The 19,161-nt window shown below is 43.0% G+C and overlaps 1 protein-coding gene across 2 annotated transcripts in view; it reads left to right on the top strand.

The window, feature by feature from the left end:
* The window catches only part of LOC311129538 (liprin-beta-1-like), a 35,973-nt gene that overhangs the window by 8,063 nt on the left and 8,749 nt on the right, over window positions 1–19,161 (top strand). For both annotated transcript variants that reach the window (XM_084161842.1, XM_084161841.1), the window contains exons 2-7: window positions 8,794–8,878; window positions 12,603–12,811; window positions 16,034–16,114; window positions 16,412–16,525; window positions 16,723–16,833; window positions 17,811–17,903. In XM_084161842.1, the coding sequence (XP_084017968.1) occupies window positions 8,815–8,878; window positions 12,603–12,811; window positions 16,034–16,114; window positions 16,412–16,525; window positions 16,723–16,833; window positions 17,811–17,903 (672 nt within the window). In that variant the 5' untranslated portion in view covers window positions 8,794–8,814. The remainder of the gene's footprint in view (window positions 1–8,793; window positions 8,879–12,602; window positions 12,812–16,033; window positions 16,115–16,411; window positions 16,526–16,722; window positions 16,834–17,810; window positions 17,904–19,161) is intronic.

The raw sequence follows: 19,161 nt of genomic DNA, 5'->3' as shown, positions 1-19,161 counted from the left end.
TTCAAGTTATTCAGGTGCTCTGTAACATCCACCATAAATGCAAGGTCCGGCATCCATTCTGCGGAATGAAATTCTAACACTGGTTTGCCCTTTTCTTCCATGAACTGTTCAATTTCTTCTCGTAAATCAAAGAAACGCCTCAGCACAGCACCTCGGCTTAACCATCTTACCTCAGTGTGGTATGGCAGGCCATAGATGTGGTCTTTCTCTCTGAGAAGGCTGTCAAACTGACAGTGATTCAGGCTTCTGGATCGGATGAAATTAACAGTTTGGATGACCACCTTCATGACGTTATCCATCTTTAATGACTTGCAACACAAAGCCTCCTGGTGCAAAATACAGTGAAAAGTCAAAAAATCACATCCTCCATTTGCAGATTGCACTTTCTCTCTGAACTTTGTCACAACACCTGCTTTTTTCCCGATCATTGAGGGCGCACCATCTGTAGCCAGGCTGACAGCGCGGGACCAGTCCACTCCGACCCTGTCCAGCGCGCCGACGAGTGCGGTAAAAATATCAGCTGCTGTCGTTGTATCTGTCATCAGCACCAACTCCACGAACTCCTCGGTGACGGTCAATGTGTCATCAACTCCGCGGATGAAAAAATGGGCAGTTGTGCAACATCTGTAATGTCCGTGCTTTCATCAATTGTAACCGAAAACGCAATAAATGACTTTACTTTTTGCTTCAACTGGCTGTCCAAATCCACTGAAAGATCGGAAATCCTGTCTGCAACTGTGTTTCTTGTCAGGCTGATATTTGCAAAAGCCTGCCGCTTTTCAGGGCACACAATCTCCGCTGCCTTCATCATGCATGTTTTTACAAATTCACCCTCACTAAATGGTTTTGAAGCCACTGCGATTTCATTAGCAATGAGGTAGCTAGCTTTCACTGCAGCGTCACTGATGTCTCGGCTGTGAGTAAACACAGACTGCTGTTTCTTCAGACCCGCCAACAGTTCATTCACCTTCTCTCATCTCCGCTGTCCTTGAAAGTTGTCATATTTGTCGGCATGAAGACTCACATAGTGGCGACGAAGGTTATATTCTTTCAGCACTGCAACATGCTCTGAACACACCAAACATACAGCTTTCCCATTCAATTCCGTGATTAAATAGGATGACCATTTTTCTTGGAACACTCTGCACTTTGCGTCCACTTTTCTCTTTTTTGACAGAGACATATTGGTGCAATGAGGGTGCCAAAGCACATAATGTTAAAAGTAGAAGCCGTAATAAATATTGCGGGCAAAACAAAGTAGCTCATTGGCTGCACGTGCTTGACCTACTTGCTCTGCCCCAGTATAAACAGTTTGCTTGCTTAACACAATTGCTATTGCGCCATCCAGTGGACGCAATTGGAACAGCAGTTTATTTTATTGAAAAATAGTTTGTTTTTGTTTTTTTCATCATCTTGCGGGCCGGATTAAACCCGTTTGCGGGCCTGATCCGGCCCGCGGGCCGTACGTTTGACACCCCTGCTCTAGACAGTGAGACAGACCTGCCCATTGCGCAGCACCTCAGACTTGTTTACATAAGACGACACGTTATGTTGAAATAACCCTTGGCCCTAAGTCCTTTATGGAGTGGCCACTTGCTGATGTGTTTGGTGTCAATCATTAGAGTGTGCCACTCTTTTGGGCAAAATTAGAATAGAGACTAACAGAGCACTCTTGATATATTGTATTGTCAATATTCCAAAACCCATTGGCGAGCATCTTGTATCCCCCCGCGACCTGTTTTGTAACATGATTCCCTATGAAACACTGCCAGACAGATGCACATTCTGATAATAGATGTTGAGAAAGGTGTAAAAAAACTAAACAGCACTGAAGCACACACCTCGCCAGTGACTTGATAAGCTGATTGTGGCTTGGCTGCTCAATGTGCCTGCTAGCTTCTACCTGTTAGCTTCATTGACAAACACAGAGTTGGAACTTAGCTAGCGAGTGATTTTTGGCACTGATAAACAGCGTGTAGCTTGTGCTTTAGAGCAATTCCACGGTAACGGAATCACACCTTTTTAAAACTTTAAAATGTATGCCAAACAAGACCCATTGATTTCAAAGTTTAACAAACCATATGACTCTATGCACAAGGACTACTTTTAACAACTTCTACAGAAAAATGTACAAAAACAAATTTAGTGGAAGAACTGTACAGATGCAAACTTTAGTAACGGAATTATGGTAAAATCTCCCTCAGGTCTCTATGCAACCACGTTTTCCCTAAACTTTGTTAAATATATGCTCCGAATGAAGATTCAAAGATACCTGCAGAAAGAATGGGGTGTCAGATATGACATGACACATTTGAGTTTGAAAAAAATCTATTTTGGTTATTGAACTACAGTAAGTGAAGTGGATATACACCCTGTAACGGAATTACATCATGGGTCCCTGATCTGTAATACATGGAAATGCATAATTATGGAAATACATTTCATTCTCCTCATGTTTCACACATTTGGACAGCAGAGCACAGTAGAGTACAATACAGCAGAGTAGATAAATGCTACTGTACTTTATTGTATTGTACTATTTTGGACTGTACTGTGCTCTACTCACTAATCAGTACTGTATTGAACTGTACTCTACTGTGCTCTACTCACTGTACTATACTGTACTATCCGAACTTGTGAAACAAACGTCTATGATAGGTTCCGATTTGGTCCGGTCCGTCTGTGGACGTTAACAACAAGGCCAGGGTGGACTGACCGAATATCAACTACTTTTCAACGTCCATCGATGTCCGGTGTCGGTCATTGCTCAGTGGGTCAGGATGCTGGTTAAAGTAAATGGAAAGAGCGGGGGCTCATGGGTAGGTGTCAGTAAGGTTTTTTTCACAGTTGGTCCCTTTCAGCCAATTTTTGTGAATTCCGTGCGGACTCAGACCCCTCAAAAGAGCCCCCGAACCGAACTGAGTCCATCTCGGTACACTTGAATTCCACGGTCCAGTTCCCCTTTTTAGGGCAATGTGAATACTAACCTCCCCAGGTTTGCTTGTTATTATTCCAGCACCACACACTAGACTACTGCAACACTGTTTCCCCTGCCAAACATTTGACATTTTAGGCATTTAGCAAACGCTCTTATCCAGAGCGACTTACAGTTAGTGAGTGCATACATTTTTCATACTAGCCCCCCATGGGAATCGAACCCACAATCCTGGCGTTACGAGCGCAATGCTCTACCAACTGAGCTACACACAGGGCCTACACAAACTCCTCACATTAGACTACTGCAACACTGTTTCCCCTGCCATAACCCCTCACACTAGGCTACTGCAACACTGTTTCCCCTGCCATAACCCCTCACACTAGGCTACTGCAACACTGTTTCCCCTGCCATAACCCCTCACACTAGACTACTGCAACACTGTTTCCCCTGCCATAATCCCTCACACTAGGCTACTGCAACACTGTTTCCCCTGCCATAACCCCTCACACTAGACTACTGCAACACTGTTTCCCCTGCCATAACCCCTCACACTAGGCTACTGCAACACTGTTTCCCCTGCCATAACCCCTCACACTAGACTACTGCAACACTGTTTCCCCTGCCATAACCCCTCACACTAGGCTACTGCAACACTGTTTCCCCTGCCATAACCCCTCACACTAGACTACTGCAACAATGTTTCCCCTGCCATATCCTTCACATTGGTGCCACCAAAGAGAGATGATGATGATGTGCAGGTTCGAGGAAATAAAACGTGTGCCGTTGTTGGAGATGGTCTCAGTTTGGTTCCCTTCAGGGGCTCTTTTGAGGGGTCAGAGTTCCTTTGGAGTGTTCACACTGCACACAAAAAATTAAGCGAACCACACTGAGTTCACAAAAATTGGCTGGTGTGAAAACACCCTTAAAGAGGACTATATGTGAAAACACCACTGGGAGAGGTGACATTAACTGGAGAGGGAGAGAGAAAGGCGGAGCGGTAAAGGTTGTCCAGACTGACTGTTTTAACTCTCTTGGTTAGACCACCAGTCAACAGAAAGACAAAACAGTTATGAGCTGAACTTAACAGTGTGCCAGTGGAAGGGAGGACAGTAGCAGGTGACACAACTGTGGTTTGTGACTATTATAATTTCCCATTGTAGTCAATTCAGTTGCAGTAATTCCGTACAGATGTTTTGGTAATTCCGTTAACAATTTGCTAACGGAATTACGAGTTTTAATCATTTAATAATTCATAAAATTGATATCAGTAAAATCACTAACTAATTGGTAGGTTTAGCATTACTTGTTACTTCTGTGAACTTTCATTATCCTCCCTCATGAGGGAGAGAAATGAGAAAATATATTAGTTATGTGGGGGGTTTTGTTAAGGAATTGCAAGGCACAATATTTCTTAAACTTGAAGGTAAAAAATGTATCCAAAACTGAAATGTTGATATTAGTTGGCAGGGGTCTTTACGTCAACAGTGTGTTTTGATGTATTTCTGATTACCTTCTTAACACTTTTTCTAGTGGATGTTTTCTAAGACCCTGTTTCAATCTGTTAATCCAGAAATCAAAGCCTTTACTTTTGCCAAATTTTTAAGATGTAAAATGTTAGAAACATTTGTATATGCCTTCATTTCACAAAAATATAGACTCTTAGCTTTCATTTGACACAATTTGTTAATGCAACTTTTTTTACTTGAGAAATACTGCACCAAACACCTTAGCTAGATTTAAAATTGCGCGACTAAGACCTCCCTCTGCACAAACATCTTAATTACAGATTTCTTGATTTATCTTAATCATTCAGACTATTTTAACGAAGTGGCTATGTTGTTGCTATGGTGACTCATGAGGGACAAACAGTACCTGCCAGGGTACGATATGTGAATATAACACACCGACATCAAACCACACCCCCAAGACAACTCTGGTTTGGCTTCAGTCATGGCCGCTAAAATTTTTTTATGAGCAATCTTCAAAATGAGGCCAAATCAGGAAGTGCAGTTGCCCTGTAATGTATTTACATCACATGTTAACTGTTATGGGCGCTCCCTATTAAATATCAGTCGTGAGGCTGGAATAATACTAATATGCTGATCCAGTATGTACCATTTAATTTACTATGACCTCAAGCTATGAGCTTGAATGAGAGATTGAGAGAGAAGCAGAAGAGGGGGTAAAAGAGGATGAAAGCTAAATAAGTTATCCAGGACCTCTATACCTCAGGATCCAGGACCTCTATACCAGGCGGTGTCAGAGGAAGGCCCTCAAAATTGTCAAAGACTCCAGCCACCCTAGTCATAGACTGTTCTCTCTGCTACCGCACGGCAAGCGGTACCGGAGCGCCAAGTCTAGGTCCAAAAGGCTTCTCAACAACTTCTACCCCCAAGCCATAAGACTCCTGAACAGCTAATCATGGCTACCCGGACTACTTGCACTGCCCCCCCCCACCCCCACCCCATCTTTTTACGCTGCTGCTACTCTGTTAATTATTTATGCATAGTCACTTTAACTCTACCCACATGTACATATTACCTCAACTAGCTGGTAGAGTCACATTGACTCTTCACCGGTACCCCCCTGTATATAGCCTCCCTACTGTTCTTTTATTTTACTTCTGCTCTTTTTTTCTCAACACTTTTTTTGTTGTTTTATTTTACTTTTTTATTTAAAAATAAATGCATTGTTGGTTAAGGGCTGTAAGGAAGCATTTCACTGTAATGTCTACACCGGTTGTATTCGGCGCATGTGGCAAATAAAATTTGATTTGATTTGTTGTCAAATTTACTGATCTTTAATCTTGCATAGAAACTTTGTACGAAATCCTGTGTCTCGGAAGCATTCGACCTACTGAATTATATTAAAGGAACTCAAGTTTAGCCTGCTTTAGTGCCTTACTGCTACCCTTTCTTTATGCTTCTTATTAGTTTAATTTTACTATCCCACGGAGGGAATGTTCATGTTTGGATTCTAAAAACTGCCGTTCCAGTTAGAGAAATGTCCACGTTTTGGGTTTCCCCCTTGGGGTGTGAGACAGACGGCTGACCAAATAAAGCTGCCTCCCTCCCTGGAGTGAGAGTGGGATGGCTTTCCATCAGAAGGAAATGCCTTCGGGGGAAAAAGCAATGGTACTAAAGGCGTCAGCATGCTCTCTTATAAGACCTTTGCTTGAAAAACTAGAAAAATGCGGCAATAGTACTGTTTGTCCATTTTGAGATGCTGTAGCCAGTATACACTTCCTCAAAATAGTCAGAATTAATCAAAGATACGTTTTTGCCGAAGAGATCTTAGTCGCACAATTTTACATCTAACTAAAATTTGGTGCAGTATTTTTCAATGAAAACATTTGCATGAAAATGAGTCCTCTCATTGAATGACAGACTTTATTGAAGAATTCCTACTGTTGACCAATCACCGACGAAGGGGCGTAGACTTCGGCTCTGAACTTCGGCTTGCCTCCAGAAAAAAATGTGTGTGCCCGAACAGCCGAAAAAAATTAAAAGTCCAAAATGAACTGAATCGTCACAAAATGTCGTCATAATATATGCACGAACTCTACCGAACTGTTTAGGCTGGGAAGCATGTGGATACCTTAAGGAGGAGCCCAGTGGTACACCACCCTGCATTCTATAGGTAGCCTTTAGTCAGCAAATAATTAATCTTGACGATAACGTCGTTCAGATTATTTGAGTTTTCAATTGGAATGTCCAGTGAACAATGATTCTGCTTTATGTTACTTTTTTAAAGGCTGTGAAAACCATCCAAGACAATTATGTGGGCAGCTTTATAAAGCTGGAATTTTTTTCTACTGGAAATGTTTTCTGCTTGAGCAACTCCCTTCCATCGCTGGCACAATTAATCATTGTTTATTGAGTAGTGCAACTGTATAGCAAGGTGAGTGTGAGCCTGTTTTGGAGGGAGGATTACCCATGTTGCCTAAAGGGCCCATGATGGAAGTGGGTGACCAGACACAATGCCCTCAGTGTTGAATGTGCAGGCTCCCTCTTCCTGCCTCTAATAAAAGCCAATGGTTTAATTAAGCTCTTATAGCCCGTTTTTACTATGTTTCTGGGTGTGACTCTCTGACCCATGGGGAAAGGAAATGAAGTAAACCCCCTCAGCATTTTACACAACACCCCCCCCCCCTGAGTTATGCTGCCCTTCTGCCCTGGACAAGGAGAGGGCTCTCTCTCATTACCCTCCAATTCAATTAACTTTGCGTCGTGATTTCATATCCTCTCAGGCTATTTTACATTTCTCATTCAGATTTGTACAATTGTTTTCGTGAATTCAATATGTAATATAACGTTAGGCCTACCATGAAAGTGAAGTTGTCTGATCCATTTTAAGTGAATGAGCTGCTTGTGACATCCTGAGGCTGGGAATGATACTTTGTTATGGAAGCTTGGAATTCCAGTCAAGCCAACACACTGTGGGGAGAGATCCCTGGTAGAATAGCATCATTATTCCAGATAAGAGCTCACTCTCAATTCTCATGACTGGTCTCAGGGAATTTTTGTGGGGTGAGAAATCACTGGTTTTGCCTCTGAGAGCTCATCTTTGTTTCCGACTGGCATGTTGTGGTTACTTATAGTTCACATCACTCACTATGCCATGGTCAAGATTCCTTTCTGGTTTTAATTCCAGTGGCACTGATCAATTGTTTTTACCTAGACAGTTGATATCAACTAAGAGCATAGGCCTACATTGGAAATTTACTTGGAAATCATTTAGGGCCTATTGGGCGTTTCCATGGAGCAGGTGTGGGGAAACTGGGGCACTTAAGGAAAAGAGAGGATAGGGTGATTGTAAACTGCCAGGCTGTTACCCACCATTTGCATATGGAAACACCCAGTCATGGGCTTGAGTCTTGACCACATTACTAAAGTGAATTGCTGAGGTCTGTACTAAATGCAGTCATCAATGGGGAAGTTGTGTGGCACAAAAATGCCCAACAACTTCAGGCCACCAGATATCCACTATAGCAGAATGCATGTATGGTAGGAGTAACACTGTTGAATCTGAGAACTTGTAATAAGAAGTAGGAGGCTAAGACAAAGATTTGATTCAGCAATGCATTGGGTGAGAAATACAACAGTCAAAATGTCATCATACAACCATGAATATTCATGATGGATAATATCTTCTTTAGCAACCTTTTCAATTGGATGTATTTTTATTAATTTTTTATGAGGAATACGATTTCATATTCATATTCAAATGTACCAGGGACACCACAATGCCCACCAACAATACCAGACAATTAGGCTCCAATTTCCTGTTTGGCGAGCTTATCAAACAGATGGAGAAAATCCTTTGCTACAGTTACTCTGCCATGCATTGTAATTATACTTGATCACACAATACATGGAAATTCACTAATGTCCCATTCACATGGAGGGAGAAAATGTGCAGTTTCATTCTACAACTAACTGTGGGCTAGAACATTATCCTTACTACCGGGAAGTGGCTTACAAATGAAGGTGCATAGAAATGCCATTCATCAAGTATTACTGTAAAAAGTTGTCAAATCTGCTAGTGTGGTAATGTAGGGGGGTCCTGACTCTTGGGTGGTCTCTGTCCACTTTAGTTCTGTCTGTGTGTAATGTGTAGACTTGAACTTCCCAGGGGGTTAATGTAATTTACTGCTCAAGTTTTAAAAGCTTTGAAATGCCATACATTTTCAGACACTGACGTTTTTACAAGCACATCGTCTAACTTGTACTGTAGGTTGTAGTCTTCTGGGCAATGGTTGTAGTCTTCTGGGCAATGGTTGTAGTCTTCTGGGCAATGGCTGTTCAGGCGTCATTGGTCTTTACTTATGACTTCACACTTCTGTTCTCTTTCAGATTCACAGTGGGGCGGTGAAGATGATGTCCGACGCCAGCGAGATGTTGGCAGCCGCCTTGGAGCAAATGGATGGGATCATAGCAGGTAACGCTATGTTAATACTAAATTGTAATTATTTTGCACTATGGCCTATTTATTTATTGCCTTACCTCCATAACTTACTATATTTGCACACACTGTATATAGATTTTCTATTGTGTTATTGACTACGTTTTGTTTAACTCTGTGTTGTTGTTTTTATCGCACTGCTTTGCTTTATCTTGGCCAGGTCGCAGTTGTAAATGAGAACTTGTTCTCAACTGGCTTACCTGGTTAAATAAAGGTTAAATAAAATAAATAAAACGTGCAAAACTCACTCAGATTTTGAACTGTGGGGCTGATCCCCTCAAATATTGACATAAATCACACTGCCTCTTAAATAAGCCCCTGATATCTACCCTCGGGACTAGGGTTCCCATGCTGCTGCTCTTAGCATGTGGCTGTGGTACTGGTCTGGGATGTTTCCCAGTGCAGTCCTCCAAAATGAGAAAGCAAGACTTTCCATTGTTTCAGCAGTGATGGAAACGAATGATTATTCAAGGCATACTGCTAATATGATTTACAGGCATTGCATGCCTCATCCATGGCCTGAAGGAGGGTGGCATGCCCATGGGGATGGCAATCCTACATTGTAATCGTGTATTGTTTTGTACGTGTTTATTGTAGTGGTCATGTACGTGGCACTAGCAACACCAGAGTTGTGGGTTTCGATTCCCACTGGGGCCACATACCGAAATGTGTGGACTGTATTCACTTTGGATAAAATTGTCTGCTACGTAAATGTCACCTATTACGGTATTACAGTACTATATTGGCATATATTACAGTATTATAGTACTGTATTGGCATATATTACGGTATTATAGTACTGTATTGGCATTTATTATGGTATCACAGTACTGTATTGGCCGATGCCATTTTTGTAAAGCAGTGTGACCCCCAGCAATTTAATTTTGGATACATGTTTACTGTATAGGGGATGCATTTCTTTATTGTTTTGGACTTTCTGGATTATTTTCATATTGATATTGTATTACTGCAATGTAGGGGCTAGAAACACAAGCATTTCCACTGCACCTGCTGTAACATCTGCTAATCTGTGTACATAACCATTTAACTTTTAATTTGTTACAAACATTCTGTAGTTGACAAACTATGTAAAATATATAGCTTTACCAAACTTTTAAGTGGTCATCAATTAAGAACAGTCGGATTAAGTAATAGTAAAATGTATTTTAACCAAATAGAAGAGAATCATATCAAAAATAATGTGAGCATTGCATTGTGAAAGGCAATAACTTTATATGAACATGAATTGCAATGTGAAACATGTATTTCTAGATGAAACACATATTTTAAGTTGGGTGAAAAACTGTGTATGATATTGTGTCTTGTACTTAGTCAATTGAAAATGTGGTTAGTTTTGAAACTACTGCCTTTTTGATGATCTGTTTTGAGTTTTGAAAATGTACCACGTATTTGTGAAAATTACACCAAAGCAATAAAAAAAAAACAGTGAAAGTCAGACACCAGAGGGAAGTTTTGGTCCTATTACTTTTTGGTGATAGATGAGCAGAGGGGTGCACTTTAAGAGCCCATGCTTTTCCACTGACTTGTGTAATTTATAGAATTGACCTTTCCAAGAAGGATGGCTGATCACATGACATCCTCTAGCCCCCGTTACCACAGAAACTACAGCGTTCAAAATCCCTGGCTGCCTTTTGGGGAAGACTTGTATATTTATTTATCCCTCTATTTTTCTCTTCTACATTTCTATGAAGGTTGACCTTTTGGAGCCGGTTGACAGATGCTGTCTAGCAGATTATAGTACACACTGGAAACATGGCTTTTCCAAGTCCAACAAATAAGCTTCTTCTCAGGCCTCTTGCACCCAAACATTTGTTTTATCGATATGTAATCTGTTTTTCTTTGCTTTTAGAATGTGTGGTATGTGATTTTTCAGGACACATTCAGAAATCCACATCTGCGGCGCATCACATTGGTCAATGATATCCCACCTAGTGATATCGCCTTTCATCCTCCTTGTTGAAGGGCATTAGGAGAGGATGGGAGAGGTTCAAACTTCTAACCACAGGGATAAAACTATAGATGTACTGCGCATTCGGAAAGTGTTCAGACCCCTTGACTTTTTCCACATTTTGTGACGTTACGGCCTTATTCTAAAATTGATTTTAAAAAAATAATAATTCATCAATCTATACACAATACCCCATAATGACAAAGCAAAAATAGGTTTTTGGAAATTTTGCCAATTTATTTGAAATAAAAAACAGATAACTTATTTACATAAGTATTCAGACCCTTTGCTATGAGACTCGAAATTGAGCTCAGTTGCATCCTGTTTCCATTGATCATCCTTGATGTTTCTACAGCTTGATTGGAGTTCACCTGTGGTAAATTAAATTGATTGGACATGATTTGGAAAGGCACACACCTGTCTATATAAGGTCCCACAGTTGACCGTGCATGTCAGATCAAAAACCAAGTCATGAGGTTGAAGGAATTGTCCATAGAGCTCTGAGACAGGATTGTGTCAAGGCACAGCTCTGGGGAAGGGTACCAAAACATTTCTGCAGCATTGAAGGTCCCCAAGAACACAGTGGCCTCCATCATTCTTAAATGGAAGAAGTTTGGAACCACCAAGACTTTTCCTAGAGCTGGCCGCCCGGCCAAACTGAGCAATCTGGGGAGAAGGGCCTGGGTCAGGAAGGTGACCAAGAACCCGATGGTCACACTGAGAGAGCTCCAGAGTTCCTCTGTGGAGATGGGAGAACCTTCCAGAAGGACAACCATCTCTGCAGCACTCCACCACTCAGGCCTTTATGGTAGAGTGGCCAGACGGAAGCCACTCCTCAGTAAAAGGCACATGACAGCCCGCTTGGAGTTTGCCAAAAGGCACCTAAAGGACTCTCAGACCATGAGAAACAACATTCTCTGGTCTGATGAAACCCAGATTGAACTCTTTGGCCTGAATGCCAAGCGTCACGTCTGGAGGAAACCTTGCACCATCCCTACGGTGAACCATGGTGGTGGCAGCATCATGCTGGGGGGATGTTTTTCATCGGCAGGGACTGGGAGACTAGTCAGGATCGAGGGAAAGATTAATGGAGCAATGTACAGAGAGATCCTTGATGAAAACCTGCTCCAGAGTGCTCAGGACCTCAGACTGGGGCGAAAGTTCACCTTCCAACAGGACAACAACCCTAAGCACACAGCCAAGACAACACAGGAATGACTTCGGGACAAGTCTCTGAATGTCCTTGAGTGGTTCAGCCAGAGCCTGGACTTGAACCCGATCCAACATCTCTGGAGAGACCTGAAAATAGCTGTGCAACGACGCTCCCCATCCAACATGAAAGAGCTTGAGAGGATCTGCAGAGAAGAATGGGATAAACTCCCCAAATACATGTGTGCCAAGCTTGACTCAATGCTGTAATCGCTGCCTAAAGTGCTTCAACAAAGTACTGAGTAAAGGGGCTGAATACTTATGTAAATGTGATATTTCAGTTATATATATTTTTTAATAAATGTGCAAAAATGTCTGTTTTTGTTTTGTCATTATGGGGTATTGTGTGTAGATTGATGAGGGGGGAAAAAACTATTTCATCAATTTTAGAATAAGGCAGTAACGTAACAAAATGTGGAAAAAGTCAAGGGATCTGAATCATTTCAGAATGCACTGTATATCTATGCTTCTAACTCCCTTATTTGTTCTTAACCACCGCTCTCCTAACCCTGGACCCAACAGGCTCCAAGGCCATGGACTATTCCAATGGGCTGTTTGACTGCCAGTCGCCAACCTCGCCCTTCCTGGGTAGCCTGCGGGCGCTGCACCTGCTGGAGGACCTGCGGGCGGCGCTGGAGATGATGGACCAGGACGAGAGGGAGGGCCTCCGCTGCCAGGTCCCCGACACCACCGCCGATGGCCTAGTGGAGTGGCTGCAGCAGGGACAGCTGGTAGGTATCTCCCTCTGTTCTCTTACTGTTGCAAATGCAAACACTGATAATGTTAGTCAGTATTTTTACTATTGTGAAGGAAATTTTAATTTTTTATTTTTTTATTTAACCTTTATTTAACCAGGTAAGCCAGTTGAGAACAAGTTCTCATTTACAACTGCAACCTGGCCAAGATAAAGCAAATCAGTGCGTTTAAAAACAACAACACAGAGTTAAATATGGGGTAAAACAAAACATAAAGTCAAAAATACAACAGAAAATATATATACAGTGTGTGCAAATGTAGCAAGTTATGGAGATAAGGCAATAAATAGGCTATACTGCAAAATAATTACAATTAGTATTAACACTGGAATGATAAATGTGCAAATAGAGATACTGGGGTGCAAATGAGCAAAATAAATAACAATATGGGGATGAGGTAGTTGGGTGGGCTAATTTCAGATGGGCTGTGTACAGGTGCAGTGATCGGTAAGCTGCTCTGACAACTGATGCTTAAAGTTAGTGAGGGAGATAAGAGTCTCCAGCTTCAGAGATTTTTGCAATTCATTCCAGTCATTGGCAGCAGAGAACTGGAAGGAATGGTGGCCAAAGGAGGTGTTGGCTTTGGGGATGACCAGTGAGATATACCTGCTGGAGCGCATACTACGGGTGGGTGTTGCTATGGTGACCAATGAGCTAAGATAAGGCAGGGATTTGCCTAGCAGTGATTTATAGATGGCCTGGAGCCAGTGGGTTTGGTGTGTAGTGAGGACCAGCCAACAAGAGCGTACAGGTCACAGTGGTGGGTAGTATATGGGGCTTTGGTGACAAAACGGATGGCACTGTGATAGACTACATCCAATTTGCTGAGTAGCGTGTTGGAGGCTATTTTGTAAATTACATCGCCGAAGTCAAGGATCGGTAGGATAGTCAGTTTTACGAGGGCATGTTTGGCAGCATGAGTGAAGGAGGCTTTGTTGCGAAATAGGAAGCCGATTTCTAGATGTAACTTTGGATTGGAGATTCTTAATGTGAGTCTGGAAGGAGAGTTTACAGTCTAACCAGACACCTAGGTATTTGTAGTTGTCTACATACTCTAGGTCAGACCCGTCGAGAGTAGTGATTCTAGTCGGGTGGGCGGGTGCCAGCAGCGTTCGATTGAAGCGCATGCATTTAGTTTTACTAGTGTTTAAGAGCAGTTGGAGGCTACTGAAGGAGTGTTGTATGGCATTGAAGCTCGTTTGGAGGTTTGTTAACACAGTGTCCAATGAAGGGCCAGATGTATACAAAATGGTGTCGTCTGCGTAGAGGTGGATCTGAGAGACACCAGCAGCAAGAGCGACATCATTGATATACACTGAGAAGAGTCGGCCCAAGAATTGAACCCTGTGGCACCCCCATAGAGACTGCCATAGGTCCAGACAACAGGCCCTCCGATTTGACACATTGAACTCTATCTGAGAAGTAGTTGGTGAACCAGGCGAGACAGTCATCTGAGAAACCAAGGCTATTTAGTCTGCCAATAAGAATGCGGTGGTTGACAGAGTCGAAAGCCTTGGCCAGGTCGATGAAGATGGCTGCACAGTATTGTCTATTATCGATCGCGGTTATAATATCGTGTAGGACCTTGAGCGTGGCTGAGGTGCACCCATGACCAGCTCGGAAACCGGATTGCATAGCGGAGAAGGTACGGTGGGATTCGAAATGGTCGGTGATCTGTTTGTTAACTTGGCTTTTCAAAAACTTTCGATAGGCAGGGCAGGATGGATATAGGTCTGTAACAGTTTGGATCTAGAGTGTCACCCCCTTTGAAGAGGGGGATGACCGCGGCAGATTTCCAATCTCTGGGGATCTCAGATGTTAAAGACATGCTCCGGAACTAAGTCTTTTTTAAACCTCCTGCTTTGGGCTGGATGTGTCAGTGTGTAGTTCATACATGCATCATTTATGAGCAGAATTACTGTCTTACCTAAATTAGCCACGAAATCCCTATTTTGAAAGCGACTGTTTTTGGGGAAGCTGTGCTGCACCATTTTCCCTACATTTTCCCCATCGTGGCCCAGCCCCCTAGCAATTAGAGTTCTAGACAGTTAGCTTCAGCCCCTCGCGATTTGAGTGACTGCTACTAAGATGCACACACAGCAGAGAGAGAGAGAGAGAGAGAGAGAGAGAGAGAGAGAGAGAGAGAGAGAGAGAGAGAGAGAGAGAGAGAGAGAGAGAGAGAGAGAGAGAGAGAGAGAGAGAGAGAGAGAGAGAGAGAGAGAGAGAGAGAGAGAGAGAGAGAGAGAGAGAGAGAGAGAGAGAGAGAGAGAGAGAGAGAGAGAGAGAGAGAGAGAGAGAGAGAGAGAGAGAGAGAGAGAGAGAGAGAGAGAGAGAGAGAGAGAGAGAGAGAGAGAGAGAGAGAGAGAGAGAGAGAGAGAGAGAGAGAGAGAGAGAGAGAGAGAGAGAGAGAGAGAGAGAGAGAGAGAGAGAGAGAGAGAGAGAGAGAGAGAGAGAGAGAGAGAGAGAGAGAGAAATTATGTGGTGCGTGAACTTTTGTCTCGTGAGTGCTACTTTCAGAACTACTGTCTAAAAAGTATACAAAAGTACCGGAGAATATCTTTTTTAATGTCTGAGATATTCAGAATTTGAGTGTAATCATGGAAAATGTATTGCTGACGAGTGTTCCACACATTAAGATAAAAGTACTTTATTTAGACTAGATTCCTTTTGTGTTATTGTCTGCTTTGTGTCTTCACACCCTTACCTTATTTATACCTTGACTCCTTTGATTGTACAGCTATTGTGTGATGACATGCTTTGTGAGTGACGAAGTGTCTCTGGAGTGGCATTTGCAATGGTTTCCATTCACAGTGAGGCTCATGTTTTCCTCCCTCCTCAAGCCCTTTCTTTCCCTGTGTGAAATATGAGAAGAGGAGCTTAGTTTTTTATTCAATTTCCACTTTAGTCACACACGAAGCACTTGCATGTGAGAAGCCTATCGACCCTCACGTGTCTCTCAAATAACAAGCATTTCACGTGTCACCGGCCTCTTTTTTTCCCAGGGAAAAATCATGTGATGTTTTTCAATGTAGGGATGCTATGACACCTGAATGCTGTATGCTGGCCTTTGAGATGGAGTGATACATCATCTTCCTTATGACTGGAGGTTGCTCTATTGCTAGGGTCAGGAGTCTTTTCCTGGTATGGTGATAGGGCGATCAGCCTTCTGACGATGGCCTTGGTTGTTTGTGATTTCAGACCAACGGACATGGCTCCGCCATGATCTACCAGGAACGACTGTCACGGGTGGAGAGCGATAAGGAGTGTCTCGTCCTCCAGGTGTGTGTCTGAGTGAAAAACGCTGTGTCACGAGGCCATGAAGAAGCAGAGACCAGCTTTAAGAAATAGGAAATACGACCCCATATTTAGAAAATGTGTACATTAGCAAATACATTGGACAAGGGTGTTCTGTTGAAAGTGTATTTGCTAGGTTGCTGTTGAATTCAGTTGTTTATTTACCTATTCATGGTTTGAGTGAAAGGCATGAATCACAGAGCATGCTCTTAGATCCCAAACCCATACCCTGAAAACAACACACAGATGCCATGTGGTGTATTATTGAATGACTGTCCCCAGGTGAGTGTTCTCTCAGACCAGGTGGAGGTGCAGGGGGAGAAGATCAGGGATCTGGACATGTGTCTGGGGGAACACAGAGAGAAACTTAACGCCACTGAAGAAATGCTGCAGCAGGTGAGGCCCCAGCAGGGTTGCAGTGTACTATGGTTATTAGCATGGTGGTATGTCTTATTATGAGACAGAACCTTGGGCTCAAGCTATTGGTCAGCCTTTGATCCAGATTATCTTTCTGAATGAATAATGATTAATACACTTAAACACTTCACTCCTACTAGTTTGTGACTGAATCTGTGACTGTGTGTCCTGTGCAGGAGCTGTTGAGCAGGTCGACCCTGGAGACCCAGAAGCTGGAGCTGATGACCGAGGTGTCCAGTCTGAAACTGAAGCTGACCACTGTGGCGAGAGATCGCAGGGATAGTGAGGTAAACAGATGCATTATGACAATAGACTCACCCACACAGAGATATCATGTCTTTGGTAGATATTTGGAGTTTCGTTCAACGGCAGGCAGACTTCTTATAATATTAGGATGTGAGTGCATATGAATCTTGGCAGTCACCCAAACGTTTAATAGTTCACACTGAGACCGTGCAGAGGTCCGTCTCAGTCGGTTGGAGTGGGCCCTGATCCGTCATGCAGATCCTGACCTGGGTGGACTGGCGGGCAGGGAGAGTGCCAAAACACCCCCTGCTCCAGCAGCCGTTTCCTCTCATAAAATAATTCCTCTCCCCTCTAGAGAAGCTGGGAGTCTGACAGTCAGGGTTTCCATACACCCCATCCATGAGCACTGAGCAGGCCTGGGTTGGAGGAATATTGAGAGGAATCAGGATATTGGATCCTGAGTGTGGGTTTCCGACACTACTATAACCTTTAGGGAGTGGTGTGTGTGTGTGTGGAAAGGCAATGTCTTCCATATATATTTAATACTGCCTTTGTTTAATGTTGGGCTTTGTTCGGCTGTAAATCACACACCCCTGAGTCTGATCCATTTCTTCTTTCCTACCCACGGTGCTCTGCGGTTTTTACTCTTGTCTAAATGTATGTGTCGTGAATCATGTAGCACATTCTTGTTTAATGATGATGCATATTTCCTGAGTGCTCTGTCTATACTGTAATTGCGCCAAGGTGCAGGAGTATGTATTATCCATGACATAAAAGCATAAAAGCAGTTGTAATGGTAATTGACCATGACGCTTCCTTCGACTCAAGGATCTGTCTCCATGTTGGACTGGGCTTCTTTGGCTCTCTGTTTCTCTCTCTCTCTCTCTCTCTAAAAAGTCTTTGGTGCCTCATTGGGGATTTTTCACTCCGCAAAAACATCCCCCACCCCCACAGTTTCCTCCAAGACTCTCAGCTGACCCCTTGGGCATGTGGGTAATGCAGTATTTTACCTCCCCAGGGGTTGTACCAGGAAGTCAACGACCTGCGGTTCAGGGTGACCGATATGGAGAATGAAAGACTGCAGTGTGAAAATAAACTTAAATCCACCAAAGTGAGTAGCATGGCTAAAAATCTGTCTGCAATACAAAGGCTTTAGATCAGTCCATTCACATTTGATTGTGCATGACATACTGTATGGTCCACAGATTAAGTTTGACTCACTCTACACCTTTTCTACAGCATGTAGGTACTGAATCTATCGTTCCCTTCTGTGTTGGTTATATATCACTGCTTTCACTCTTAATACCACTTCCTTCAGGGTTCATACCCTTTTGTCTCCTCTCTCACTCCTGCCTGGCTAACTTCTCCCCTGCAACATGCTAACCTGTGCAGCCCTAGGAACGGAACATGGGCAGGTTACGGTTCTCTGGAGGTGTGGTGCAGAAGTTAACACCCAGCGCTCTGCTCTTCCCTGTCTATCCCTATGGGCCTCTAAAGCTTCCCTTTGTCCGTTGACCCTATCCACTTTGCCAGCTTTCACCACGCTTCCACTTTGACTGTAAGTTTTCCTACCAGCTAAGTATAAGTTGCAGATTTCTTAACACACTAGTTCTTCATCACTTCCTGCCCTGATCCACTTAATTGTATGTTAACTGTACATTGATGAGAAAATGTCTTAAACCTTTGGCTAAGTAAGCTGCTAAACTAGTGGATGGATCTGATCGGTCACGGATTACCTTCTCCTGGGGATTAACATCCCAATGGAGCTGCTCTTTCTCAGTGGAATTTGAAAGAAACTGACAACATGTTTACAGTGTTTGTGTATGGTTCTCTGGTAAAGACACATTTTTTATTTTTTGTCATTTAGCAGACGCTCTTATCCAGAGTGCATACATTTTTCATACTGGCCCCCCGTGGGAATCGAACCCACAACCCTGGTGTTGCAAGCGCCATGCTCTACCAACTGAGCTACAGGAGGGCTACACCAGTCCTCTGGTAGAATGTAGCCTCACTCTAATCATGTTTTTGGTCATGCACTCACTTGCCCTACATCAGTTAGCATCAGACTGGGTTTTAACTTTGAGGTTGGTCAGACTCTGTTGTCTAGCTGTGTTCTTATCTAGATCTTGGCCTGTATTCATAAAGTGTCTCTTACTAAGAGTGTTTCTCTGGTATGAATGGACAGGGGGGATCTGATCCTAGATCGGCGCCCCTAAGGGGTATACTACAATGTAGGTTCAATGGGTTAGCCAGCTAACTTTAATAAACAACCAGAAATAAGTATTGATTTTCTGGTTCATTAAGAAAGCTAAACTTCGATATGTGTTTTCGGTTGTTGAGTCAATTATGCCATGCCCATTTTCAAGCTT

The sequence above is a fragment of the Coregonus lavaretus genome (assembly GCF_964263955.1).
Source record: "Coregonus lavaretus genome assembly, chromosome: 5".
Classification (NCBI taxonomy): Eukaryota; Metazoa; Chordata; class Actinopteri; order Salmoniformes; family Salmonidae; genus Coregonus; species Coregonus lavaretus.
This window is presented reverse-complemented; position numbering and strand designations above follow the sequence as displayed.